The sequence below is a fragment of the Pithys albifrons genome, chromosome 3, assembly GCF_047495875.1.
Source record: "Pithys albifrons albifrons isolate INPA30051 chromosome 3, PitAlb_v1, whole genome shotgun sequence".
Taxonomy (NCBI): domain Eukaryota; kingdom Metazoa; phylum Chordata; class Aves; order Passeriformes; family Thamnophilidae; genus Pithys; species Pithys albifrons.
Genome location: NC_092460.1, coordinates 54,838,933 through 54,861,182, shown reverse-complemented (window position 1 = coordinate 54,861,182; position 22,250 = coordinate 54,838,933). Strand labels below are relative to the sequence as shown.

The window sequence follows — 22,250 nt, the reverse complement described above, 5'->3', positions numbered from 1 at the left end:
ATGAAGAAAATTAACTCTACCTCAGCCAACACCAGCACAAGTTGAAATAGCATTTTTCTCTTTCAGTCATAAATTATGAACTCCTTTTTTGTTTTCTTTACAATTTCCTTTTGAAATATTTGTAATGTATAGATTTATTCTGTAGATTAAGAACAGAAATCCTTTTAGTATTTATTGCTTGCAGCTGTTTATTATAGAAATTTGTGCTGTTGATGAGAGTTCAGATTTTCTAAATATTATGATTCTACAACAATATAATATTTATTTTGTGGACTAGTAACACAATAAAATGTATTTTTCTTCAGTTTCATCTTTATTGTTGATTACTAAGGTTTTGTCTAGTTTTCTTTCTCCATTATCTATGCTGTCTCTGTTTGGTCATTCTTCTTCCTTCCATGCTTTCTTGATTGACCACATATTACACAGATATAACAAATTCCAGTGTTTTTTAATCTAATGAAATAATATCAATGTTAAGAAAAATGCAGTAAGCTAAGTTATAAAAGTTTGCATGTCCTTAATTGCCACTTCCTATTTATTAGGTGGACTCAAATGATCAAAATTTGAATTCTGTTTTCCGATGTGATAATGGTAAAAGAGGAACAGACAATGGTTTTGCAGCAGATTTACATTTGGAGCTTATTCAGGCCCAACATCGAGTAGCTGTGAAACTTCTTAAAATTACACAGGGTAGGTTTCAGTAAAGTAAACCATCTTCATAGCTCCATTAGAATCCTTTTATTAATATATTTTGTAGTACTGAGAGATGAAGGAATAGCTACTTTCTGCAGAGGAGCTGATGTTAGGCACTTTATATGCTATGGATAGCCAGAAATAATGTACTGAATTTGCAGAATTTAGATTTGCATACTGGTCTCTGACATCTACTCAACTAATGGGAGTTAAACTTTGCTACAAGTAGTGTATTTCATTCCTAGACAGTTTGTTGTTGTATTTTAACTATTAACTGTTACAGTGCCAGTGAAGAAAAACTGGAGGATGTTCTGCACGTTTTTTTTCTGTAAAGCTGATTTTCTCTCTAGAGAATGACTGGAATATTTTATTCAATGCTCTTGGTAATTTGAATTTCTACTCCTGTGAAGTTGTCTTTATATCTTTCCAGTTAACAGATATCTTGCCAAATGCCTTCTGAAAAAACTCTACTTGTTATCTCATTCTTGGTGTTGTTTTGGTGGTATTTTTAAAAATGAAATTAAAAGCTAGTATTAGTTTGACACTGTAGAGCTTCCCTGTGCTCTGCTCACTATGATGAAACTCAAACTCTATTTTTCTGTGAGGTTACTGTAACTACTAAAGATGTTAGAGCAGAAGGATGGAATATTTTTAGTGGGATGATCTGTCCAAGAAATTCTACTTGTACCAAAGAGAAGAGGTTTACTATAACGTTACATATTAACCCCTCGCACTGAATTTTTCAAAATAGCACTATCAAAATAACTCAGCATTTCCTTCCCACACAGGTGCTGAATTGGATGGCAGAAATCTTAAGTCTAGTAAGTCTGATGTGAAGAATATTAAAGATTCCCAGTATTTAACAGGTAAGGCCTATTAATTAAGATTTTAGAAGTACAATAAATTATTGCTGCTGCTTTATAGATATCTTTAAATATCTGTTTTATAGAGGCACTTATAATGAAAAAAATAAAAAGGAATAAGCTATCCAAAGCAATCTTTTTGATGCAAAAAGCTGCACAGAAGTTTCCTGAAGATTTAACTACTACTTCCCAAAGACAGCTACTGGAGGTAATAAGAAATATCTTATGATAAACTGTGACTATGATAAAGAGTTTCTATCATGTTCTGTGTAATTATGTCAGGGATTACTCCTTACCAGAAAAAAAAAAGAAAAATGGAAGGAACTTGAGGGACAGTGTGTGTTTTTAACTTCTATTGTCAACTTTTTCCTGAGAAGATCCATTATGATAAAAGAATGAAGTGACCTTAGAGCAAGGAAAGAGCACATCCCCAAATTTTGTGCAAACATGGAGATTGAAGGAAACCTGAAAGAAGTTTGCTCTTTCTTGCTACGCTTAATCACCCAGACGTGCAGTTATGGATGTATGCCTTGCTAAAATGTCATGCAGGTTTCCTTATTGTGACCATCAACATTGTTCTTTTCCCAACATTTGTAAGTGTTATAAGTTGTCTTAGAATACTTTGGCTGGTGATGATGACATGAACGTTTAACGAACAGTTTCCAAGTTAAGTTTCTTGTATCCTAACAATGGATTCAAGGTGAAGAAGCCTACCAATTTGCCATTCACTCCAGTAAGAAAAAAATGTGTCCTGTTCTCCAAGCAAATGGCCACAATCACTATGTGCAGGGGGCCCCCACCTTTTTGAAAGACACTAACAGACTGTCAGTCAGCTTTCAGCTGTCTCCAGCTAACCAAGGGAAAAATGGCTTAGCCTTACTTTTTCAGGACTCACATTCTTCTCCTTTTTCTTCATTTCTAGATTTTATTTCTTTCCCCTGTTTTTAAAGTACAGAAAGTCAGTCTAACTACTTCCACAGCTCCTTCAGAAATTCCATAGATTTCCAGCTGTCTCCTAAATAAGAATTGATGTCTTTTTTGTGTCTTGTTGGAGCTAAGTAGTGGTTGGCACAAATTGCTTATAAACATTATTTGTAGTAATTCTCTTTTTTCCCAAAGGTTCTTCCAAAATTGGATATGTGTCAGCCCTATCTCTTTTATATGCAACCCTGCATTCCCTGATTGTGAAATTAATCTACATATTATGTCTACACAAAGTACAGTTTATCCTAATTTAGGATGTAAGATGATCATAAAATCTATAAAAGTTTTCTACATAGCAGTTGACATTTTCTATGATAATTTGAAAACCATTTATAAGTGTTAAATCTATTATATTTTAATAGTTTCTCCCTTTTGTTTTAATTTAAATCATAGGCAGCACTAACTTTAATTGAGCAAGTTGAAGCTGAACAAAGTGCATTGTTTAACAGTCTCAAAGAAGCTATAAGCAGCAAGAAAGAAAGCAGAACTCCACCTCCTCCTCTGTTACTTTCTAGATCCCATTGCTCCATGACATTTAAACCAGCCCCATTCTCTTCAGATATTCAGGTAATGTTTTTCATCATGACTGCATAAGAAGTAACTAAACAATACACGAGAGAAAAAGTTGTTTCAACAATGCTGTACCACCACGTTTTTGTCTGTTCTTGAGAAGATTATGATATTCTGACTTAATTAAATATCCTTTCTTTTCCCCTCCATGAGTCAGCTGTGACTCACTGTTTTGATCTTCCCATTTGCATGAAACTTTCTTAATCTCATGCATCCTGTTCCTTGGTGCTTCTGTTGTCTAACACTTATCAAAAGCTCATTTTCTTCCTTAGGGGCTGACACACTCCTAGTTACCCTCTGAAGAAATGCTAGACTGTGGCATCATGTGATGCAATAAAGTACCACACTGAAGTGACATAGTTCAAGTAGAAAAATCTACTTTCTGTTGAACATCTAGAGTGACAGAACTATGCAGATCATAAGGGATTTTAGGAGAGATCTCTAGTGCAACCCTCTGCTCAGAGTAGGATTAGTTGTGAGATTAGACCAGGTTGCTCAGGCCTTTATGTAGTCAGTTATGAAAACCTCTAAGAATAGAGACTGAACAGCTTCTCTGGGCAATGTGTTCCAACAGAGCAACATGTTCATAGGGAAAAATTTGGAATCTCCCTTGCTTCAATGTGTGTCTGTTGTTTTTCATCCTCCTATCATGCACTGTTGTGAAAATAAGTGGCATCTACTCCTCTCCCTTCCTCTGCCAATCAAGTAATTTTGTCACAGAGGCCAGTCCTGGTGATCAGACATGATTTGCCCTTGGTAAGTTCATGTTGACTGTTCCACCTTATCCTCTTTCCCATGTCCAGAAAGGGTTCAAAAATGTTGAAGTATGAAAAATACACTAGCTGTACTAAAATCTTACTACTAGTGGTAAGAATACTTCTCTGAAGACTTGTTTTATAACTTTCAGTGTTATTGCAATTTTATAAGTGAATTTCAAAATAATTAATTAAGGAAAAGTTAATCCTTTTTGTCCTTAATAAATATGAAATAAAACTTTAAAAAAAGTCTTTAGAATTCATTTGTTTTATTAAGTTCTCAAACTTCATTTTGTTTGGTATGGAAGACTGAATGCAACACATTGGGCCACTAGATGGCGAAAAATGATTACTATTCTTATATTGTTCTTATATATTATTATTCCTGTAATTCTTATATCCAGACAGTCTAGCAGAATTTTTTTTTCTAGAGCTGTAGAGCAGACATGAAACATATTTTTTAATGAAGTTGTTAACTGGATACTTAGGATGACTAGATTCTTAGGATAAATGTATGCTCAGATCTTAATTAGATATGCATAGTTCTTGTACTAGGAGTCAAAATATCTCTAAAATTTTCTGATATTAAAGTTCATTTACTGAAAATAATCTCAATTTCAATAACTCCTTCTGAAAAATAGTCTATTAATTGTGAGACAAATTTTCTTAGAGCGCAAGAGCTCCCTTTCCAGGTGTGGAAATCAAGCAAGACAGGCTGGAAACCAGCATGGCTGAACAAGGATCTGCTTCTCAAACTGAGGAGTAAGAAAAAAATGCACAGCCAATGGCACCAGGGACAGGTGACCTGAGAAGAGTAGAAGGATATGGTTTGAATGTCTAAGAATGGAGTCAGAAAAGCCAAGACAAAACTGGAGCAGGACTGGGCAAGGGACGTGAAGAATAAGAAGGAGGGATTCTATAAGTACATAGGTCAGAAAACAAAGGCCAAGGAGAGGGTACTCCCTTGATAATCATGAGTTTAAACTGCTGGTGACTGACTTAGAGAAGGCTGAGGTACTCAATGAGTTCTTTGCCTCAATCTTCACTGGCAGTCAAACTTCCTGCTTCTCTCAAGTTGCTGATCCTCTGGGCTGGTGTAGGGGGTGTGAAGTCCCTCCCACTGTAAGAAAAGAGCAGGTTTGGGATGACTTGATGAGGCTGAATAGGCTCAGTTCTGTGGGACTTGGTGACGTGCATTCCACAGTCCCGGGGCAACTGGCTGATGCTTTTGCTCAGGCAAAGGCCTCAGTGACTGGAAAACGGGAAACATCACTGTTGTTTTTAAAAAGGGGAGAAAGGATGATTCATGAAAATACAGACTGATAAGCCTCATCTCTGTGCCTGGGAAGATCATGGGAGCAGATCCTCCTAGAAGATATGCTAAAGCACATAAAAACCAAGAAAGTGATCCAAGGCAGCCAGCACAGCTTTACTAAGGGCACATGGTGCCTGACCAATCTGCTGCCCTTCTATGATGGAATGATGGCAGTGGTTGACAAGGGAAGACCTACAGATGTCATCTCTGTAGACTTCTGTAAGGCCTTTGATACGGTCTCATGTGACATCCTTATCTCCAGATTGGAAATACATGGATTTGATGGATGGGCTATTCAGTGGGTAAGGAATTGGCTGGATGGACACAGGTAGAGAGTTATGATCAATGGCTCTATGTCTTGGTAGTGGATGGTGGTGTGTGGTGTCCCTCAGGACTCTGTCTTGGGACTGATGCTCTTCAGTATCTTCATCAGGGACACAGGCAGTGGGATCAAGTGCACCCTCAGCCAGTCTGCAGGAAGATCTCATTGCAGCTTTCCAGTACCTTAAAGGGGCTTACAAAAAGCAGGGAGAGGGAATTCTTGTACCTGCAGGTAGGACAAGTAGCAATGATTTTAAACTGAAAGAGGGCAGGTTGAGATTAGATGCTGGGAAGAAATTCTTTACAGTGGGAAGGTGGTGAGTTCTCTGGGAACAAGTTGTTCAGAGAAGTTGTGAATACTCCATCCCTGGAAGTGTTCAATGGCATCCCTGCCCATGACAGAGGGGTTGGAACTAGGTGATCTTTAAGGTCCCTTCCAACCCAAACCATTCTGTTATTTGTTTTAGGATTCTAAATCATATTTATTACAAGAAAAATGAACATTTTATCTCTAAAGACTTTTTATATGTTGAAAAATCACCTCATCTGCTAAACCTCAGGTCTGTTTAACTGTCTACAGAAATAAAATAGACTTACTATAGTTTTTAGAAGTTTAATGCAAGAGAATAATCAGATACATAACTTAGTGAAATCCACCTGCCTAGTTTTACAGACATGAAATTAAAATTAATTTCCATGTTTGGTCTCACAGGACACAACTGAACACTGATCCAGGACTGTGTGCTCACATTCTTCCTAGGTTAAAGGTTGGAAAGTGTGGATGATATGCCCAATGAGCTTATCAGCAGCTCAATTACATTAAAAGACATTGATTTCAATAGGAGCTAAGAACATGACTTGTCTGGAAAATTTTACTGCATTGCTTCATACCGGCATTTCTTCTGCCCGGTATTTATTAGAATACCATTCTTCTCCGTCAAATAATGTATCTAGGTGACTTTAAATCCACAGGATGACCTACAGTTTGTGCTTTGGGTTAGCTTTGAGGAATAGGGTAGCTCAGGGTAGGGGATAGAATAATGGAAAGTCATTTGCTTTTATTGCCACTGTAGTATATCTAGTTGTTCAGCTAAATAAATTAATTGACGTTTCTAGTGCAGTTGACTATACTTTTTTATAAGGTGGGGTTTTTTTGCAGGGACTGTCTTCACAAAATTTGTACGTTTCCCACTATGCAAAAGTTGGAAATGGTATGGTGTGTCAACTAATTTTGTTCTCCTTTTCTTCAAAGGTTTCATGGTATAGTATTTTTGGTTCTGTAGCAGGAGGAAGTAACATGAAAGTAAGGTTAAATAACAATAAACTTCCAAATTCAGGAGAACAGGTAAGACAGAGAGAGATAAAACTTCTTTAGGTCATGCTCTCTTCCTCTAAAAAGCACCAGCTTTCTAAACTGTATATCTGACAGATTTTCTTAATCATATAACTGGCCAAGCATTTGACAAACCTCTGCTCTGGTCTCTATAGCCAAACCTCCCAGGTGGAGCCTCTGACCCACCAGCCATCCTGGGGTCCCAGGCCAGGGTGAGGGGCAGTGTTCTCACTGTCCCTGCCAATCTGAGCTGGGCCAGGACTCCAGGAGCTGTGGGGTGTTACAGTTTTCCTGATCTGTTTGTGACTCACAACTGCTCCATGGCTGTGCCATGAGGAATATGACACCACCCCACCTCTGTGAGGTTCAACCCATCCCTGCCCCCTCCACACACACCCACACCCCCCTACAAGATGATACTGACTCAATAATAACTGATCTGGTGTGTAACACGGGTTCATGCTCTTTCATGCTGTTAACATGTGGGATGGTGAATCATCCCACACATCTTTGATTACTTATTACTGATTGTGTTGACTATATTGGTAGTCTTATATTACTTATTCATTATAATTTGACTTATGTATGTACATATACATATACATATATAATTTTTTAAAATGTTTCTGAAATTTTTGTTTTGTTGCTGTTTGTGGTTTTGTTTTGGTTTTGGTTTGGATTTGTATAGGTTTTTTTCCTTTGGATCACATTCTGATGTTTCTGCACAGGTTGAGGGAGTTTGATTTTCACTCACTTGTGCATGCTATTAGATGGTCCTCCTGAATGATGACTGTGATCCATCCAAATATTGTGCATTTTGTGATTCTAGAAAGGGCCAAAAAAGCTTCAACACCTCCTCTTCAGCAGGTTTTTCTGTAGTCTCAGACCTGAGTAATCATTTTTAAATCTGAAAATCTTCATGAAGAGTTCTCTTCTTTGCAAGGCAGGTCTGTTTTGTTCTGTGACAAAAGACTGACCTCAGCCTCTTTTACTTGATGTTTCAAGCTTTCCTGGCTTTGTAAGCAAGCTCCATACTAACACTGATGGATTTGTTTTTGATGATGGAGAGGAAGTCTTTCCCTTTACCTGTTCTCCCAGCTCCTGCCCTAAAAGGAAGGTGTATGAAACAGATGTGTGTAGGTACCAGCAGTAGAGGCTTTGTTGCTTTTCCTGATACTCTGATCATCAAATCCAGAGAATCATGCTTTCTGTGATGTTCACTGAGTTAGTTTCAATATAATATCCCCTCCAGGTGAATTAAGTGTTTCATTGGTGACTTTCACCCAACTGCCAGGTGTTATTTCTGTGAATTTGCTGCAATCTATCCAGGCCACTGACTGTCTTATCTGTGACAGGCACTGGAGATGCACAGACCTGAGGTGAACTGTATGCCTCAGCAATGGAGCTTCTGTTTGCTTTAGGATATGCTTTTGCAAAATATTGACCTGCAGACAAAATCATTATCTGCCTGCTCCAAGAAAATCTATCAGCTTACCAACATTGGAAAATCTTGCTCTAAAGGCATGCTATGGACTGTTGTACTCTCATTTATGATCTGCTGGTTCAGGATTCAGCCCCAGCATTTGAAGGGGTTTCCGTTGTTCAGAAGTCTCCTTATGAAGGCCAGACTGTGTTTGATTAAGAGCACTGCATTGATGCTACATTATGATGATCTCAAAAACCTTGAAACCTTCAAACCTTCCTTGTGTGACTTGTTCTGGTTATGGAGGGCAAGGTGGAAAAGCCTGTTAGAAGTGAGAAGTGCAGGTGCAAAATTACTTGAAATGAAAATGAAGATCTTGAAAGTATGATGTTTTCTTCACAAACTTCAAAATGCTGTTAATGGTGCTGAAAGGACCTGGGATATCCTCTGCCCATATCTGATACAAGAAGGGGGCATGTATGGAGAAGAGCAATATGCTCTTTCTCTGGAAGCACAGCTCAGGGCCAGAATGTTACCAGCCCCATAACTGCAAGCATGCACAATCACAGTGTGGTTGTTCAAAAGGACAAAAGTATCTTAAAAAAAACTCCAACTCCTGATACTTAACTGTTCTTATAGATTATGTGCTCTGTATACACAACAGCATTTCATTGGGTGTAATGAGAAAATACTTTTATTGGTAGATACCAGCTGATGGAAAGAGCCTCTTGGAAATACAGGGCTTAGATGCCAATGAGAAATACGTATTTGCAGTTGCAGCATATTCTTCTGATGGAAAACTTATTGGAGATGCCATTGGGGAAATGACTAAGCCAATCCTTGCTTATCCACCCCTATCTGCTACTACTGTTCGAGCCTATCTAACTCAGGTAGGATCAGAGTCTGATAAAAAACAACATAGTTTATTTTGGTTGTCATTACTTATTTTCACTAGTAGCTCTAAAACAGCATTTGGTTAAAAACTCAAAACTTTCTTGCCAAAAGCTTGATAAGCACAAATCACAGTTTTAACATAGGAAATGATATATCTGAGTAACTAAATTCTTAATTTAAGATTATTGGAAATTCCATATTAAAGGACACTCTCAACTAGTTTTCTTACCTCTGTCCCTGTTTTTCAGTCTGCTTTTAACTTCTTTCTTCTTTTTCTTTTTTTTTTCCTCCATTTTTGTGATTGAGACCAAGTACCAGAAATAATCTTCTTAGTCATTACAGTAAGGGATGAAAAACGTGATTGGACTTACCAGATATCAAACCCAACCATTTTCATATTGCAGTTAGTTTTGTAATGTCTTGTGGAAGATCCCAAAGGCTCTGTCAGATCTTCATGATAATTTTCTGTGTTCTTAAAAAAGGATATTTAGAACATACTGTGACATAGAGAAAAATGAAATTGTGTAGCCCTATAGGTAAATTGTAGGGAACAATTAGTAGATTTCTTAAAGTATTTCAGAGTAAGAATTTATGCCTACTTGTTTGGCTTCATTTACATTCCATTATCCAGAGCAGCAGGGCATTCTGTAGTGTTAGCAAAAGTCAAATGAACTTAGATGAATTAATATACTTTCAAGAACTGTGAACAAGATCTATAAAGTATTCCACAAAGGGAAGTTAGATCCTTGCTCCACAGTCAAGAAACTCTTTTGCCTTCTCTGATGCTAAATCTGAACCAAACTAATATTAGTAGAATCAGATGGTTACGACATGTATTTTATTTAAATATGCCAGAACGTTCTTAGAGAAATAGTAAATTTACGTGTTGGGGGGGAATTTGATGGTTATTTGATGAACATGCCAACTCACTAAGTTTTGTTTGTTTGCTTTGTAGGTAGCCTATCAGACTGGACACTTTAGATTAGCCAGAGAAACATTTTCACCAATGTGGGATTATTTTGTTTCAAATTGTTCTCCACTGCCTGCCAATGCAGCTGTTATTTCTGCAAGGAGTAATTTGACTATATCTGAAAAAAGGTACCTGGCGAAACCACATAATAGTTAATTATAGATGTGCACATTTTATTTTAAAGAGTTCCAGGTTGTGATATTTTGTTAGGGTTTATGACATGAAACACTTGCTGAAAAAAGAAGTGTGAAATGTGTTTATAATTAGCAGAGGATTTTTGCTATTTATGGGACCACTAAGATATACACACCCTAATTCTTTATAATGACTGTTTTCTTAAGGTAATTGGGAAACATATAAAGTGCATGCTAGTTCTGTGTGATGTGTTTTCATATGCAAAATGTATAAAGTGCACTGAGTTATTGACTTTTCAATGAAGGGAGCAAGAGAGTTTGGAAACTGAAAATTTTTTCAAGAATACCACCCAAAATAGGTAAATGCTTGCTAATTTTGTTTTAAAGTAGCTATATAATCTGCCAATAACCTTTGCATGTACTAAAGGGCTTTAGAAGAGATTTAAAATCAATAATTTTATAAATAAATTTGAAGTGTTCAACTATAATATTACAGGTTTTTCAGGATGACGAAGACCATGTAGAAATTTTGTGGTTGCATTTACTGAAATTCAGTAGATCCAGATTCAAAAATGCATCAAAACTGAATTTACTCCCAGATAAAGGAGAATTTTATTGAGTAATAGACATGAAATATTATAATAAAAACATTTTTAATTGTTAGTCAACTATTTATGATTTGATAATGAATTAACATCCAATATAACTGAACACAAATCATTATCTTCACTTGTGTGTAATTCTTTTTTAGACTAATTCTTTCCTTAGAAAAGTTTTGGCAAACTTGCGGAGGAGGTATGGAAAAGTTTCACAGCGTCTCTGTTTCAGTTTGACAGACTGTCTTAGTCTTGAAACCATAGTGACTAGAAGCAACTTTATTACATGTGTATTAATAGTTATTGAATGTTCCAAGAATTAAAGAAGAAATAAAGATCTGTATTTCAACAAATAGGTATTGGGGCGATTTCCTTTTAGATTTGTCAGAACACTTCATTTCCACTTTACAAACAGAATAATCAGTAATGAGCCATTCTGAGACATGTAGCTAGTTTTTTCTTAATGTTGGGTTTTTATACTTGCATCAGAGCCCATAATTTTCTCATGGTAATGCTGTCTGTTTGCAAGCAGACTGTGTGGACTTTGCGTGTTTTGATTCCTGTTATGGGAGAAAGGAGTGTGTATAAGTGTATTCCTGTTATTCCAGTCTCAGCCAGACCACTGGTGTATGTCCTGTATGTCCTTCAAGAGCCATATGTCTGATACTAAGCATACATATCGACCAAAGGTCTTGATGTTACATGTCATTGCACCATTTGAAATTTATAAACAGCCTGCAGACTGCATTGATGCAGGCAGATAATCACCAGACATCATATTTCATTATTATATGTTTTTAAAAAATCTATCCCTGGCCTAGGCAACAAAGTGGGAGTGCAAGTCTGGTCATTCTGCTGGTTTTTGCATTTGTTTTTCATTAATTTTTTTTTCATAAGCAATTATTTTTTCTTTGAACACATACAGCTCTAGAGAAAACATTTGAATGAGCCTACAATAAATCAAATGAAGACAGAAAATTTTAAATAGATGTGCAAAGCAGTTTCAGGGATTTTGTCTTTCTAGCAGTTATGTCCAAGCATCCTTTTTTCTTTTTTTTCTTTTGTTTTTCTTTTTCTTTTTTCTTTTTTCTTTTTTCTCTTTTTCTTTTTTCTTTTTTCTTTTTTCCTTTTTTCTTTTTTTAGTCTTTTTTCTTTTTTCTTTTTCCTTTTTTTTCCTTTTTCTTTTTTCTTTTTTTCCTTTTTCTTTTTTTTCCTTTTTCAATTAGCATGCAATATCAGACAATTTCAATTTTACTGATCAGTAGCTAAGAAACTGTACTAGCTTCAAAGTAGACAGGACTTAAAGAGACAGTAGAGGGAGCTGTAAGGAAAGGAAACTTCTTGTTTCCAGACAGAAGCCCTATTGGTGATATGTCAAGTATGTGAATGAGTCTATTTGATCTTCCTCCTCGAATTTCAATCTCTCTCAAGAAATACAATCGAGGAGAAGAAGGAATTTATTTCTTGTACTTCGAAATTACATGATTTTTACTGTAACAAAAATATTAAAATTGTATAGCCAAGACAAATACCTCCCTAGCCTCAGGGAAATAAAAACAACTGAAAAACAAAGAAGCAGATAGAAGAGATTCTTTTGCAACTCATGTTACAAAAGACATCAATCATGAAAAGGTGTGTTACTAATACTTTACTAATGGACTTCTTAATTGTATGTATCATTTTCAGAAAACAGAAGAATAATGTGTAAAAGGAGACAGTGAAAATAAATAAGCTGTAGAATCCCAAGTTTTCAAAGAAAGTTCAAAATAAGTTTCACTGAATTAGATGATAGAAATAAGGAAAAATCATCTTAGGACAGTAGGAGGTGGACAGCAATTTGAAAAGGAGTCTTTTTTTTTTAAATTTTAGAAATTTTAAGCTATTTTTTTAGTTAAATGTATAACTCATATTTCCAGAAAAAGCTATAGTAAGCCTTTTTGTCCATAATTTTAAAAATAAAGACTTCATTTTAATATGATGTGGTTTCAGGCATGCGAGATCTAAATCATAATTAACATGTTTTCACTGTTCTTTTGCTCTTCTTTTGTAGGTTACGTTTTGAAGCTGTATCTCAGACTTCTTCTATTACCTTGCACCTCTTTCTGAGGAATATATTTGCTGTCTGTGACATTAATGTCATGGAAGGAGCACTCTTCTGTGATTCCATCTCTTCCAATGAGATACTTTATAAGGAGCAAGTATGTGTGGTTCAAAATAATATACTGGATTTGATTTTACTTTTTGATCAGCTTTGTTTCATCACTACAAGATAAATGTTGCAATCTACTAACCTTACAGAATACTCCATTTCCTGTGAGTTATATGGTCTTTATTTCTGAAGTATTGTAGAAGCTGTTGGTTATTTGTAGCGTGATGGAATGATGGTTTCTGAAGCAGTTGCTGCGTGATTCAAAGCCCACTGATTCCTACTGAGGAAGGATTTTCCTTGATTTCAGTGATGATATGTTATAATTTAAAAAAGAAGTACGATAATTGCTATTTTTTTCCTACTAAGATGTACCTTGAATTTTTACTTTAAACATTTCTGTTATTTAATACATGTATTTTAATTAAGATTAACTTCTAACAGGGTTTCATGGTTTTAATATATTAATCTTCTTTTATGTTATTTCAGACTTTTTTTACAGTATAAAGGCATATTAATGACAGCCCCCCCCCCCCTTTTTTTTTATTTGGGTAGTCAAGCTTTGCCTCCAATATTATTACATTCCCATTCTCTTATTTTCTTTTCTGAAGTACTGGTCTTGTAAAAAATGTGAGCAGTTGAATACTCAATGACTTTACTGGATCTACTCACATGTGCAAGGACTTCAGCAGATAACTTGAAGGGAAAGGAAGAAATTGTTATCCTTCCCTTCCCTACTCTGCGAGGTTAGCGTGTGAAATTTCCGCTCCACACAGGTTGAGGTTGTTAACCAGGCTTTGTAAATTATATGGGCAAACTCAGAATGCACAATTAGATCAAGGGCAATTCTTTCCTTTAGGATCATGAATAATGTCACATTTTTTAATACACTTCTAACAGCTGTCAATGTAAATTCATTTTTAAACTTTTATCTTAGTTGCTGCTTACACTACTTTTTAAACTGCAATAATATTTGTCTTCTTCCACTTTCAAATAATTTAAGGCAACAGAATTAATACTTAAATCAAAATGGGTTTTTCTTTTACAGGTTGCTAGATTAGCAGAATGTGAAGCAATGACTGTGGCTATTGAACTTAGCAGCTGGTTGAATGATGCAAGTTACACCCTGCAATCTGTTGTGCAATGTTATGGTCTCCTTGCTCCACTTATTTATCACAAGATTTCCACAGTGTCAATAACTCAGGTGAGAGCATTCTAAAACAAAGCAGCTGTCCTGCAGTTACAGTGATCCCAATTAAACTTGTAATAGAGAGTACACTGGGAGAGCTAAATATCTAGGCTTTGAGTTCTTAATAGCTGAAGAAAGAAAAGCCTTTTATAGTTTTATGTGTCCCTAGTGCATGTATGTTCAGTGTAAGCTACACACGTTCTGATCTCAGATATGACAAGGTAATTGCAGAATATCTATTGTTTCTTCAGGATGATTTGTTGGTATTTTAAACTGTAGCAGAATCTACAATGTAACTTTTACTTGAATGTTACCTGCAGATGGCAATTTTGAGGAAAAAAGCAGCATTTGTCTATTTTTTTCGAATGTTTGCTTCATATACAATTTTCTTCTTAAAAAAGAGAAAGCTATTCAATGTTTTGATAATGCAGTCTTTAGTTTTCAGTCATGTGCTCCTTTCCAGAAGCAAGCACAGTTACTTGGAAAACAGAGTACCTGAATCCTTTCCTGCCATTTCTGAAGCAGCAGAGGTGTTCTTTAGATTCAGCAAGGATATGTGCAGTTTTTTCCCCTGTAATTAGGTAGCTTTGTTAGGGGGCAGCAGTAAGAGCACGTTCCCTCTGTCAAAAAGGATGAGGTGACTGCACTGCAGGCAAGGCACAGACTAGACAGAGCAGGGGATTGGTCAAAGGATCCACTGACAGTCCAGAGAAGGTGAAATTATTGGGCTGGCCCAAGGTCCACTTAGGAGAAAAAGTCAGGACCTGCATGAGTTGGAGCCAGAGACTGAAGACAAGGGTACAACACAGGTCCGAGGTTCATCCAGGAGAAAGAACTGAAGCCCTGCACACTAATACCACAGCTCAAGCAGTGACTGAAGGCTTGTGTCTGAACTTAATTGGGACTCTTGGGCCCTGGGCAGAAGGTGTGAGAGGAGGTCTCCAACGAGGATGCACAGAGAGCCCTGAGAAATTTTTAAAAAGAGTGTTTAAAAGAACAATATAATATATTTTTTTGGAATAGCCTCTTTCTTAAGAAGTTACAGGCTGCGATGACCTACTGAAGGTACAGCTAGCCACTGAAAATGGCTCCTGTTTCAGATTTCCTAATTTTAAGTGAAAATAATTTAGTCACATGTTCTTTTCATGTCTGATAGACAAAAATGGGGGAAAGAACTATTTTATTGTTACAGCATACCCCCTTGGTATCTTTTTAAGCAGTCCTCTAGTAGGAGGACTTTGTCATCTTACTGAATTAAGTGTTCTTGGATTTTATGTTAATTAAATCAGCAAGAATATCCATCATGTTTCTGTAATTTAATATCTAGGATTTTATGTCAACATGTCATTTATTTCAAAGGGCTTTGGTTGAAATCTTGACACCATTAAATTAAGTGGAAATATTATTTGCACTTGTAGAGCTAATGTTTCATTCTATGCATTAGATTTCAAAGTATGTTTAAAGTTTACCCTCAATACAATAGGCTATACAGGGATATGTGTGAACTAAGTGTGGTGCAGATTCCAAACTTTGTTTTAACCCTTGTATTTACAGATTCTCATTAAGTGCTTGGCTGTCCTCCAAGAAATTCCAAGTGCTGTTTTGCAGAGGAGACAGGCAGAATGTTATGAGAGTATTCAGCATATGATAGCTTGTACTTCTTTTTATACAGCAAAGGTATGAAATGTATTATTGTGCTTAGAGCTTAATTTGAGATATAGCCTTGTCCTTTAGAGCAAAAAAAGAGACTTAGTAAGCTGGCCTTCAGAACGATATCTTAGAGAAACAGCATTTGAAAATAGTAAAGGTATAAAAATATTTATTAGTAGGTTTATATCAGTGCATTTTATATATTAATGACATTTTCATTTTTTAATATTCATTTGTTCAGAAAATAGACTCTGTTAGTCCATGACATTAAATCTATATTTTATATCATTGTGTGTATTTTTATGTTTAAGGTAGTACTATTTTCAGTGAGGCCTCTATGTAATATAGAAGTTTAAAAGATTTCTTACTGCAAATAAGCCATATTTGTAGTTTTAAATCAGATTAACATATCTGATTTATTTGCTAATGAGATACAGGAGACTTTATATTATTTTTTTCTCACATGCTGGTAGAAATATAAACACCTTGACTTTCAACCATAATATATATTTTTAGATGACATTTATGATTCAGATAATCTGTTTAGTGAGATAAGGAGAAAGGTGGTACTGAATTTTTTTCCTTAGGTATTGAGACATGCTACAGTTAAATTACTTGCCATCATAAATATATGACACTGAAAAAGACATCTTTCCTCTAACTTTGGGTACACCTCAACCAAGAGCTCATACTGAGCTGAGCTGAGCTGTGGCTAAGAGTTTGAGGGATTATTCCCCTGAGTTGGTAATTCCTCACCCCAGTCTTTATAGGAGCTGAATCTCTGTGGTCACCTCACCAGACCAGATCAGTATCAAGTAACCCTAAAAATGCTCTTCAAGAAGACTCAGTTTGCCCTCCTTCTATGAAGATGAGTTTCTTAAGTGTTATTGTTGTCATTTTCTTTGTATGAATCAAGTATTTCATGGCTGTGAGACCAGGAGCCAAGGACAATGCCATGGTTGGCAGGGCAGCACCTGGTAGTCAGGTTCAATCAGGAGATTATCAGATGAGTTTGTGGCGATGAGGCAGGTCAGAACTGAAGCTGGAAAGTTAGTCCACAGGTCAGGATAAGGTCTGGTAAGTGTAGCTAGGGTCAGAAATAGCCTAGCAGGCTGGTTTGTCATGATGCAAACAGTCTGAGATAAAGCTAAGAAGTTGGTCTGTGGGTCAGGTGTCCAGGCCAGGGGATCCATTGTCAGGCCCAGGCATGGCTTGGCCCAAGCTGGAGACTAGCATTGCTGCCACACAGGAGCTGGCAGGGACTTAAGGTGTAGACTTGAGCTGAGAGGGAGCTCCTGGCCCCACACTGGCAGGGCCCAGGTGGATGCTATCAAGGCAAATAAAGCCTGTTAGGAACCTTGAAACCATGATTGTTTGTTGTTGAATTCCTCAGCTAAGTGACTGTCACTTATATTGCTCATCGTTTTTTCCTTAAGGATAGCATTTCAACAGAATGGCATGCAGAATAGCAAGCAGAATGAGTAAATTGCAAATGCTTTGATTAAACCATGGTATATGATTTTCTTTTGAATTACAGTCAGGTCATGTACTGTATTTATCCTAAGGAAATATATATACTTATTACTTAGTATCGCAAAGGCAAACTACCTTACATGAAGTTGTCTTGCATACAGTAGGGAAGCACTTGGGCCTTTAGAGCTCTATCTAAAGAAAATAAAGCCATCTAAAAACATTCCCTATACTGTTAATTTATAAATTTCATATTTTAAAATAAATGTCACCACTTTTTCATTAATACAGTTGGGATTTTAAAATATGCCCTTGATACCAGAGAGGTAAATGGAGATTGTTTAGTTACCCTTTATGTCCTTTGATAGCAGTACTGCCTGAGAACAGGGGAAGTGTCAATCATAGCAATAGGTACTTCTGGTTAAATCTTTCTATTCTCTGAGGGATAGGCTAAGCAGAAGTAGAACACATAGATAACATATCTGCAATTCCGATTATTTTACAGGGCTATAGTTTTGATTTTTTTAATTAAAAAAACCTTGAGTATGGAGTAATTAACTTCTATGTTTAATATTCATGCATTTTGACATTTATAAGTAGGCAATAATGAAACATTGCCTACATGTTATGTAAACCAAAAAAAGATATAACAGATGATTCTTTAATAGGTACTACGGTCATGGAAAGAATATGAACTTGCAGTAATTATCATTAACTATGGGAAAAAATTGTTGGATATCTCACAAACAGTCTCACTCTGCCTCTCTGGAGCTAAGAAAACTGGAGAAACACATGCTGTCAAAGAAGTAAAAGTAAATGCTCTGCTTTTTACCTTTCTCTAAATGCTGTATTCTATTGTTTTGGAGACTAAATTTATTAATTTTATTGTTTTAGAATCACAGAATGGTTTGGGTTGGAAGAGATGTTAAAGATTATCTAGTTCCAACTACCCTGCCATGGTCAGGGAACTTTCCCCTAGACCAGGTTGCTCCAAGCCCCATCCAGCCAGGTCTTGAACACCTCCAGGGATGGAGAGTCCACAACCTCTCTGGGCAATTCAGAAGTGATTGTGTGGAAGAAAAGTTTCCTTGAAGAGTAAAAGTTCCCAAAGTACAGCTGAAAGGCTTCTATTTAGTTGTAACCATCTTTGTTAAGATCAGTAGTAAACTGCTGTGTGTACAGCAGCTCATCTTGTTGAACTGGAGCAGGGTCAGCAATATTACAAGTCAGAGCCAAGAGGCTCCTGGAGGTATTTATACAAACATCCCTAACTGATCTTCACATATAGTTTCCAGGAATGCTTTATTAGACAGAAGAAGAACAATTAAAGAACTCTTTAAGTAAAGAAGAGCAAAAATATCCCAAATAAAGTAAAAATGTAGCATTTCACTTTGTGTAGAAGCTGCTTGAAACTGGGTCACATAAAGAGTATCTTAGGAATTCTGTAGACGGAAAAATATATCTCAAGGAGGGAAGAACCTTCAGCCTCAAAGACCTTAGTACTTAAATTACAAAGAGATGCAGCAGGTTGTGAGAATTTCCTGCAACTTCACATCAGAGTAAAATACTGATTCTCCATAATGTTCTGTTTTTTCTTAAAATAATCTTTAAAGAGATTTCACTGGAGAGGAAATTTGAAAAAGAGGTAAGAAAGTAGGAATAAATGAGAGGAATAAAGGAAGCAGTGGGAGCATGAAATGGAGATGTATTAAAGTAAATTGGCTTACAGGGAAGAGTCTCTGTAGAACACTGGTAGAATCCAGAGCAAAATTTTCTCTATTGTTCATTGCTGAGTTTGTATTAGCTGCTCCCAGGTTTATACCAAAAGAGAGGAAGTATCTAAGATCATAGGAACAACACAATATCTTCAGCCAAGGAGGGCTGACTGAAAATTATATTTTCACTGAAGTGAAAAAAAGAGAAAACTTTCTTTCCAGAAGGATTTTGATTTCTGTAGGCAGTAAATAAACTGAAAAAGATTGTTTTCTGGAAAATGGTGTGTTTTGTCAAACCAAAAATCTGGCAAGGATTCATTCTTGATTAATCTTCAAGGGAGTAAGTGTAGTTGCTCTTCTACCAAATAAATTTTTAAGGAAGTCCTACATGCTATGACAACAAAATATTTGAACAGGCTGCTTGACAAAGTATGCTTTACTTCAAAAATCATGAATACCATTTTTATTTCACTTAAAAAGAATATTGGTGAAATGATCATATATAGCTTTAGAAGTCTCAGGATCTAATCTAAATTTCACTATTGACATGCTGGTTTTAGTTAAGTTAAAGCTAAGCTTTCTTAAGAAAGTACTGGATATTTCAGGCCAATTCCTCACGGGAATCCCATTTAGCTGCAATGGCAAAAGCATCAGAAAATCTAAGCACTCTTGAATCAGATCTCCTCAGACTGACAGAACCAGGTGAGTATACTCTTGAAACACTTAATATCTTTTTCTGTGGAGTTTTCTATGCTTTACTTGTAAAAATATATACCTAAGAAATACTTTTATTTCTTATCTCTTCCATGATAAATGAACAAAAATAAAATAATTTTAGTGATCTTATTTGTACCTGGTAGTGATGTGTGTAATGACTTTTAATCTTATTTTTTTTATAATTTTCACTGGAATACTCATTTCTTTTTTCAAAGGAATGTTCATTTATGGTCTGTTCTGCAAATATGGATGTTCTCCAATTCTGTGTAAATTGGGTTCCATGTTATGGAGGCTTGCTTTATCTTTCTAAATCAGAAGATGCAGTGGCAAACACCACTGTACATTTATAAGGTCTTAATACCCTACTAGTGCTAGTAGTAATGACCACTGCAGAAAATTTTAGGAGAGAAAATGCTTCCTGAAGAAAGCTCACAGAAATTTTCCTTTTTGTGAAGTAATTACATGTATACTTGCATTTAACTACCTTTAAACTCAGGAATGAACTTTGAAATATCTTAGAGCCTGGATTAGGCATAAGAATTTTCAGGCTAATAATTCTGCTAAAATTAAGTGAATTAGCAAGTAGATATTACAAAGAAAATTTGATTAAAACTAAAGAGCCACTCAGAGCCACTACTGATTTTTTCTTTTCCATTATATTTTCATGGCATCTTGTACTCCTTGGAGCCTGGATAGAATTGTAGAATACTTTAGGTTGGAATGCATTTCTGGAAGTTATTTATCCCAAACCCCTTCTCAAAACAGGTCCAATTAGATCAGGTTGCTCCGGTATTTGTCAAGTTTTGAATCTACCTGAAGGAAGAAATTTTTCAACCTTTATGGGCGACCTGTTTCAATAGTTGACCACCCTTATGATTAGGAAGGTTTTCTTTATATCTGTTTGGAATGATCTGATTTCCGGCTTGTTTTTATTGCCTATTGTGCTACCAGTGAGGACAGTCTGTCTCCACATCCTGCATTCCTACTATTAGGCAGATGTAGGTTCCTTTTAGCCTTCCCTTCTTAAGGCTCAATAAACCAAATTCCCTCATCCTCTTCTTGCTTTGCCATGTGCTGTAGCTCCTTATCTTCTTGATTGGCCTTCACTGGACTTCCTCCAGTGTGTCAGTGTCTTGTACTACAGCACTGGCTGTGCTGTTTCTCCCCCAGCCCAGGATGCAACTGGCCTTTGCTGCAGGACCACACTGATGACTCAAGTTCCAGTTATCATCCATCATCTTTGTATATGCATTTGTCTCAGAAGAGAAAGCATTCTTGTAATAAGTGGGATAAAGAATGATGCAAAAATTCCATTCATCTCTGCACTGTTCCTTCATTTTTGCTGCTGACACTGATGCCTGTATTCCTGCAGAACAAGCTATGAAATGAAAGAATTCTGTTAGTTAATTGAAAATGACATTGATTACTTCACAAAATGTTGTTCCATTGTTGCTTAATAGAAAGTTAAATTAATGGATTGATCAGTTAGAAAAGAACACATTTTCAGTAGTTGGCAAATGCTTGATCTCTGAAGTCTGCTCTGTTGCTGAAATAGCTTATTTGTCAGTAAGTTTCAGCATACAAATTGAGAAGGAGCCTTTTTAGAGGCCATGCAAAGCTTACAGCTGTCCTTACAAATATGTATGAGTGGTTTAGAACAATGTGCACACTTGTAGGTCATGCTGCTGTAAGTATTTTGGAAACACACTTGTCACAGGAAATCTTTAGAAGTAGAACAACACAGTCTACTAGAAAAACGGAAAAGAGCTGTTTCTGCCTATTTGAAGAGAAGAAAAAACCAAAATATTTCATGCACAGTATAATTTAATTCTGAAATTTCAAATCTTTTTTCTATTGAAATATTTTGGAAGGAGTTATTCTTTGTGAAAATGGTTATTTGAAGCAATATATTTTTGAACTTGTCAAATAGGAGAGAGTAGTAAGAAAAGGTGTGAATTATTCTAAGACGAAAATTTAAGAGTGTGCTTTTTCTGTTGGCTGTCCTATTTAATTAGACATCCTTTGCATTCAACAGACTTAAACTGACTGCTGTCACTGGAAGGTGTAGCTGTTGATCCTCTACCTACAACTTGTTTCAGAGAGCTTTTCTCAGGGACTTGCTGATTTTTTTTTCAACCACAGGACTTGCCTAAGCACAAAATTTGTAGGGCATGTTCCTTTATTAAGGCAAAATAATAATTAGCACATGTAACGCTGTTCTAGTGCTCATCAGCTGGTAATGCAGTTGTGTTTAACTCTCAGAAAATTGAATCCAAGTTATTGTCCTATATATATGCATAGTATTTATATCTACGCATTGTATATATTATTTACACTTATATAAAATATGTTAATTATAAGATATAAATACATTTTTATATATTTATGTAAATACTTAGATTAAGAAAAAAATTCTTTGCCTACTTACACTATCCATATGAGGACCACATATGTAAGCACTAATCACTAGTAGCATTGTATGATCAGTTCATACTGTATAGCCTTAAATACA

General features: G+C 36.0%; 1 protein-coding gene across 1 annotated transcript in view; it reads left to right on the top strand.

Annotated features, from left to right (window-relative positions):
- The window catches only part of CFAP54 (cilia and flagella associated protein 54), a 106,680-nt gene that overhangs the window by 25,638 nt on the left and 58,792 nt on the right, over positions 1–22,250 (top strand). Inside the window, exons 18-29 of the mRNA XM_071550080.1 lie at positions 543–690; positions 1,482–1,559; positions 1,643–1,764; positions 2,934–3,107; positions 6,754–6,846; positions 8,962–9,147; positions 10,107–10,249; positions 12,902–13,049; positions 14,046–14,201; positions 15,741–15,863; positions 17,975–18,112; positions 19,627–19,723. Of these exons, the coding sequence (XP_071406181.1) occupies positions 543–690; positions 1,482–1,559; positions 1,643–1,764; positions 2,934–3,107; positions 6,754–6,846; positions 8,962–9,147; positions 10,107–10,249; positions 12,902–13,049; positions 14,046–14,201; positions 15,741–15,863; positions 17,975–18,112; positions 19,627–19,723 (1,606 nt within the window). The remainder of the gene's footprint in view (positions 1–542; positions 691–1,481; positions 1,560–1,642; positions 1,765–2,933; positions 3,108–6,753; positions 6,847–8,961; positions 9,148–10,106; positions 10,250–12,901; positions 13,050–14,045; positions 14,202–15,740; positions 15,864–17,974; positions 18,113–19,626; positions 19,724–22,250) is intronic.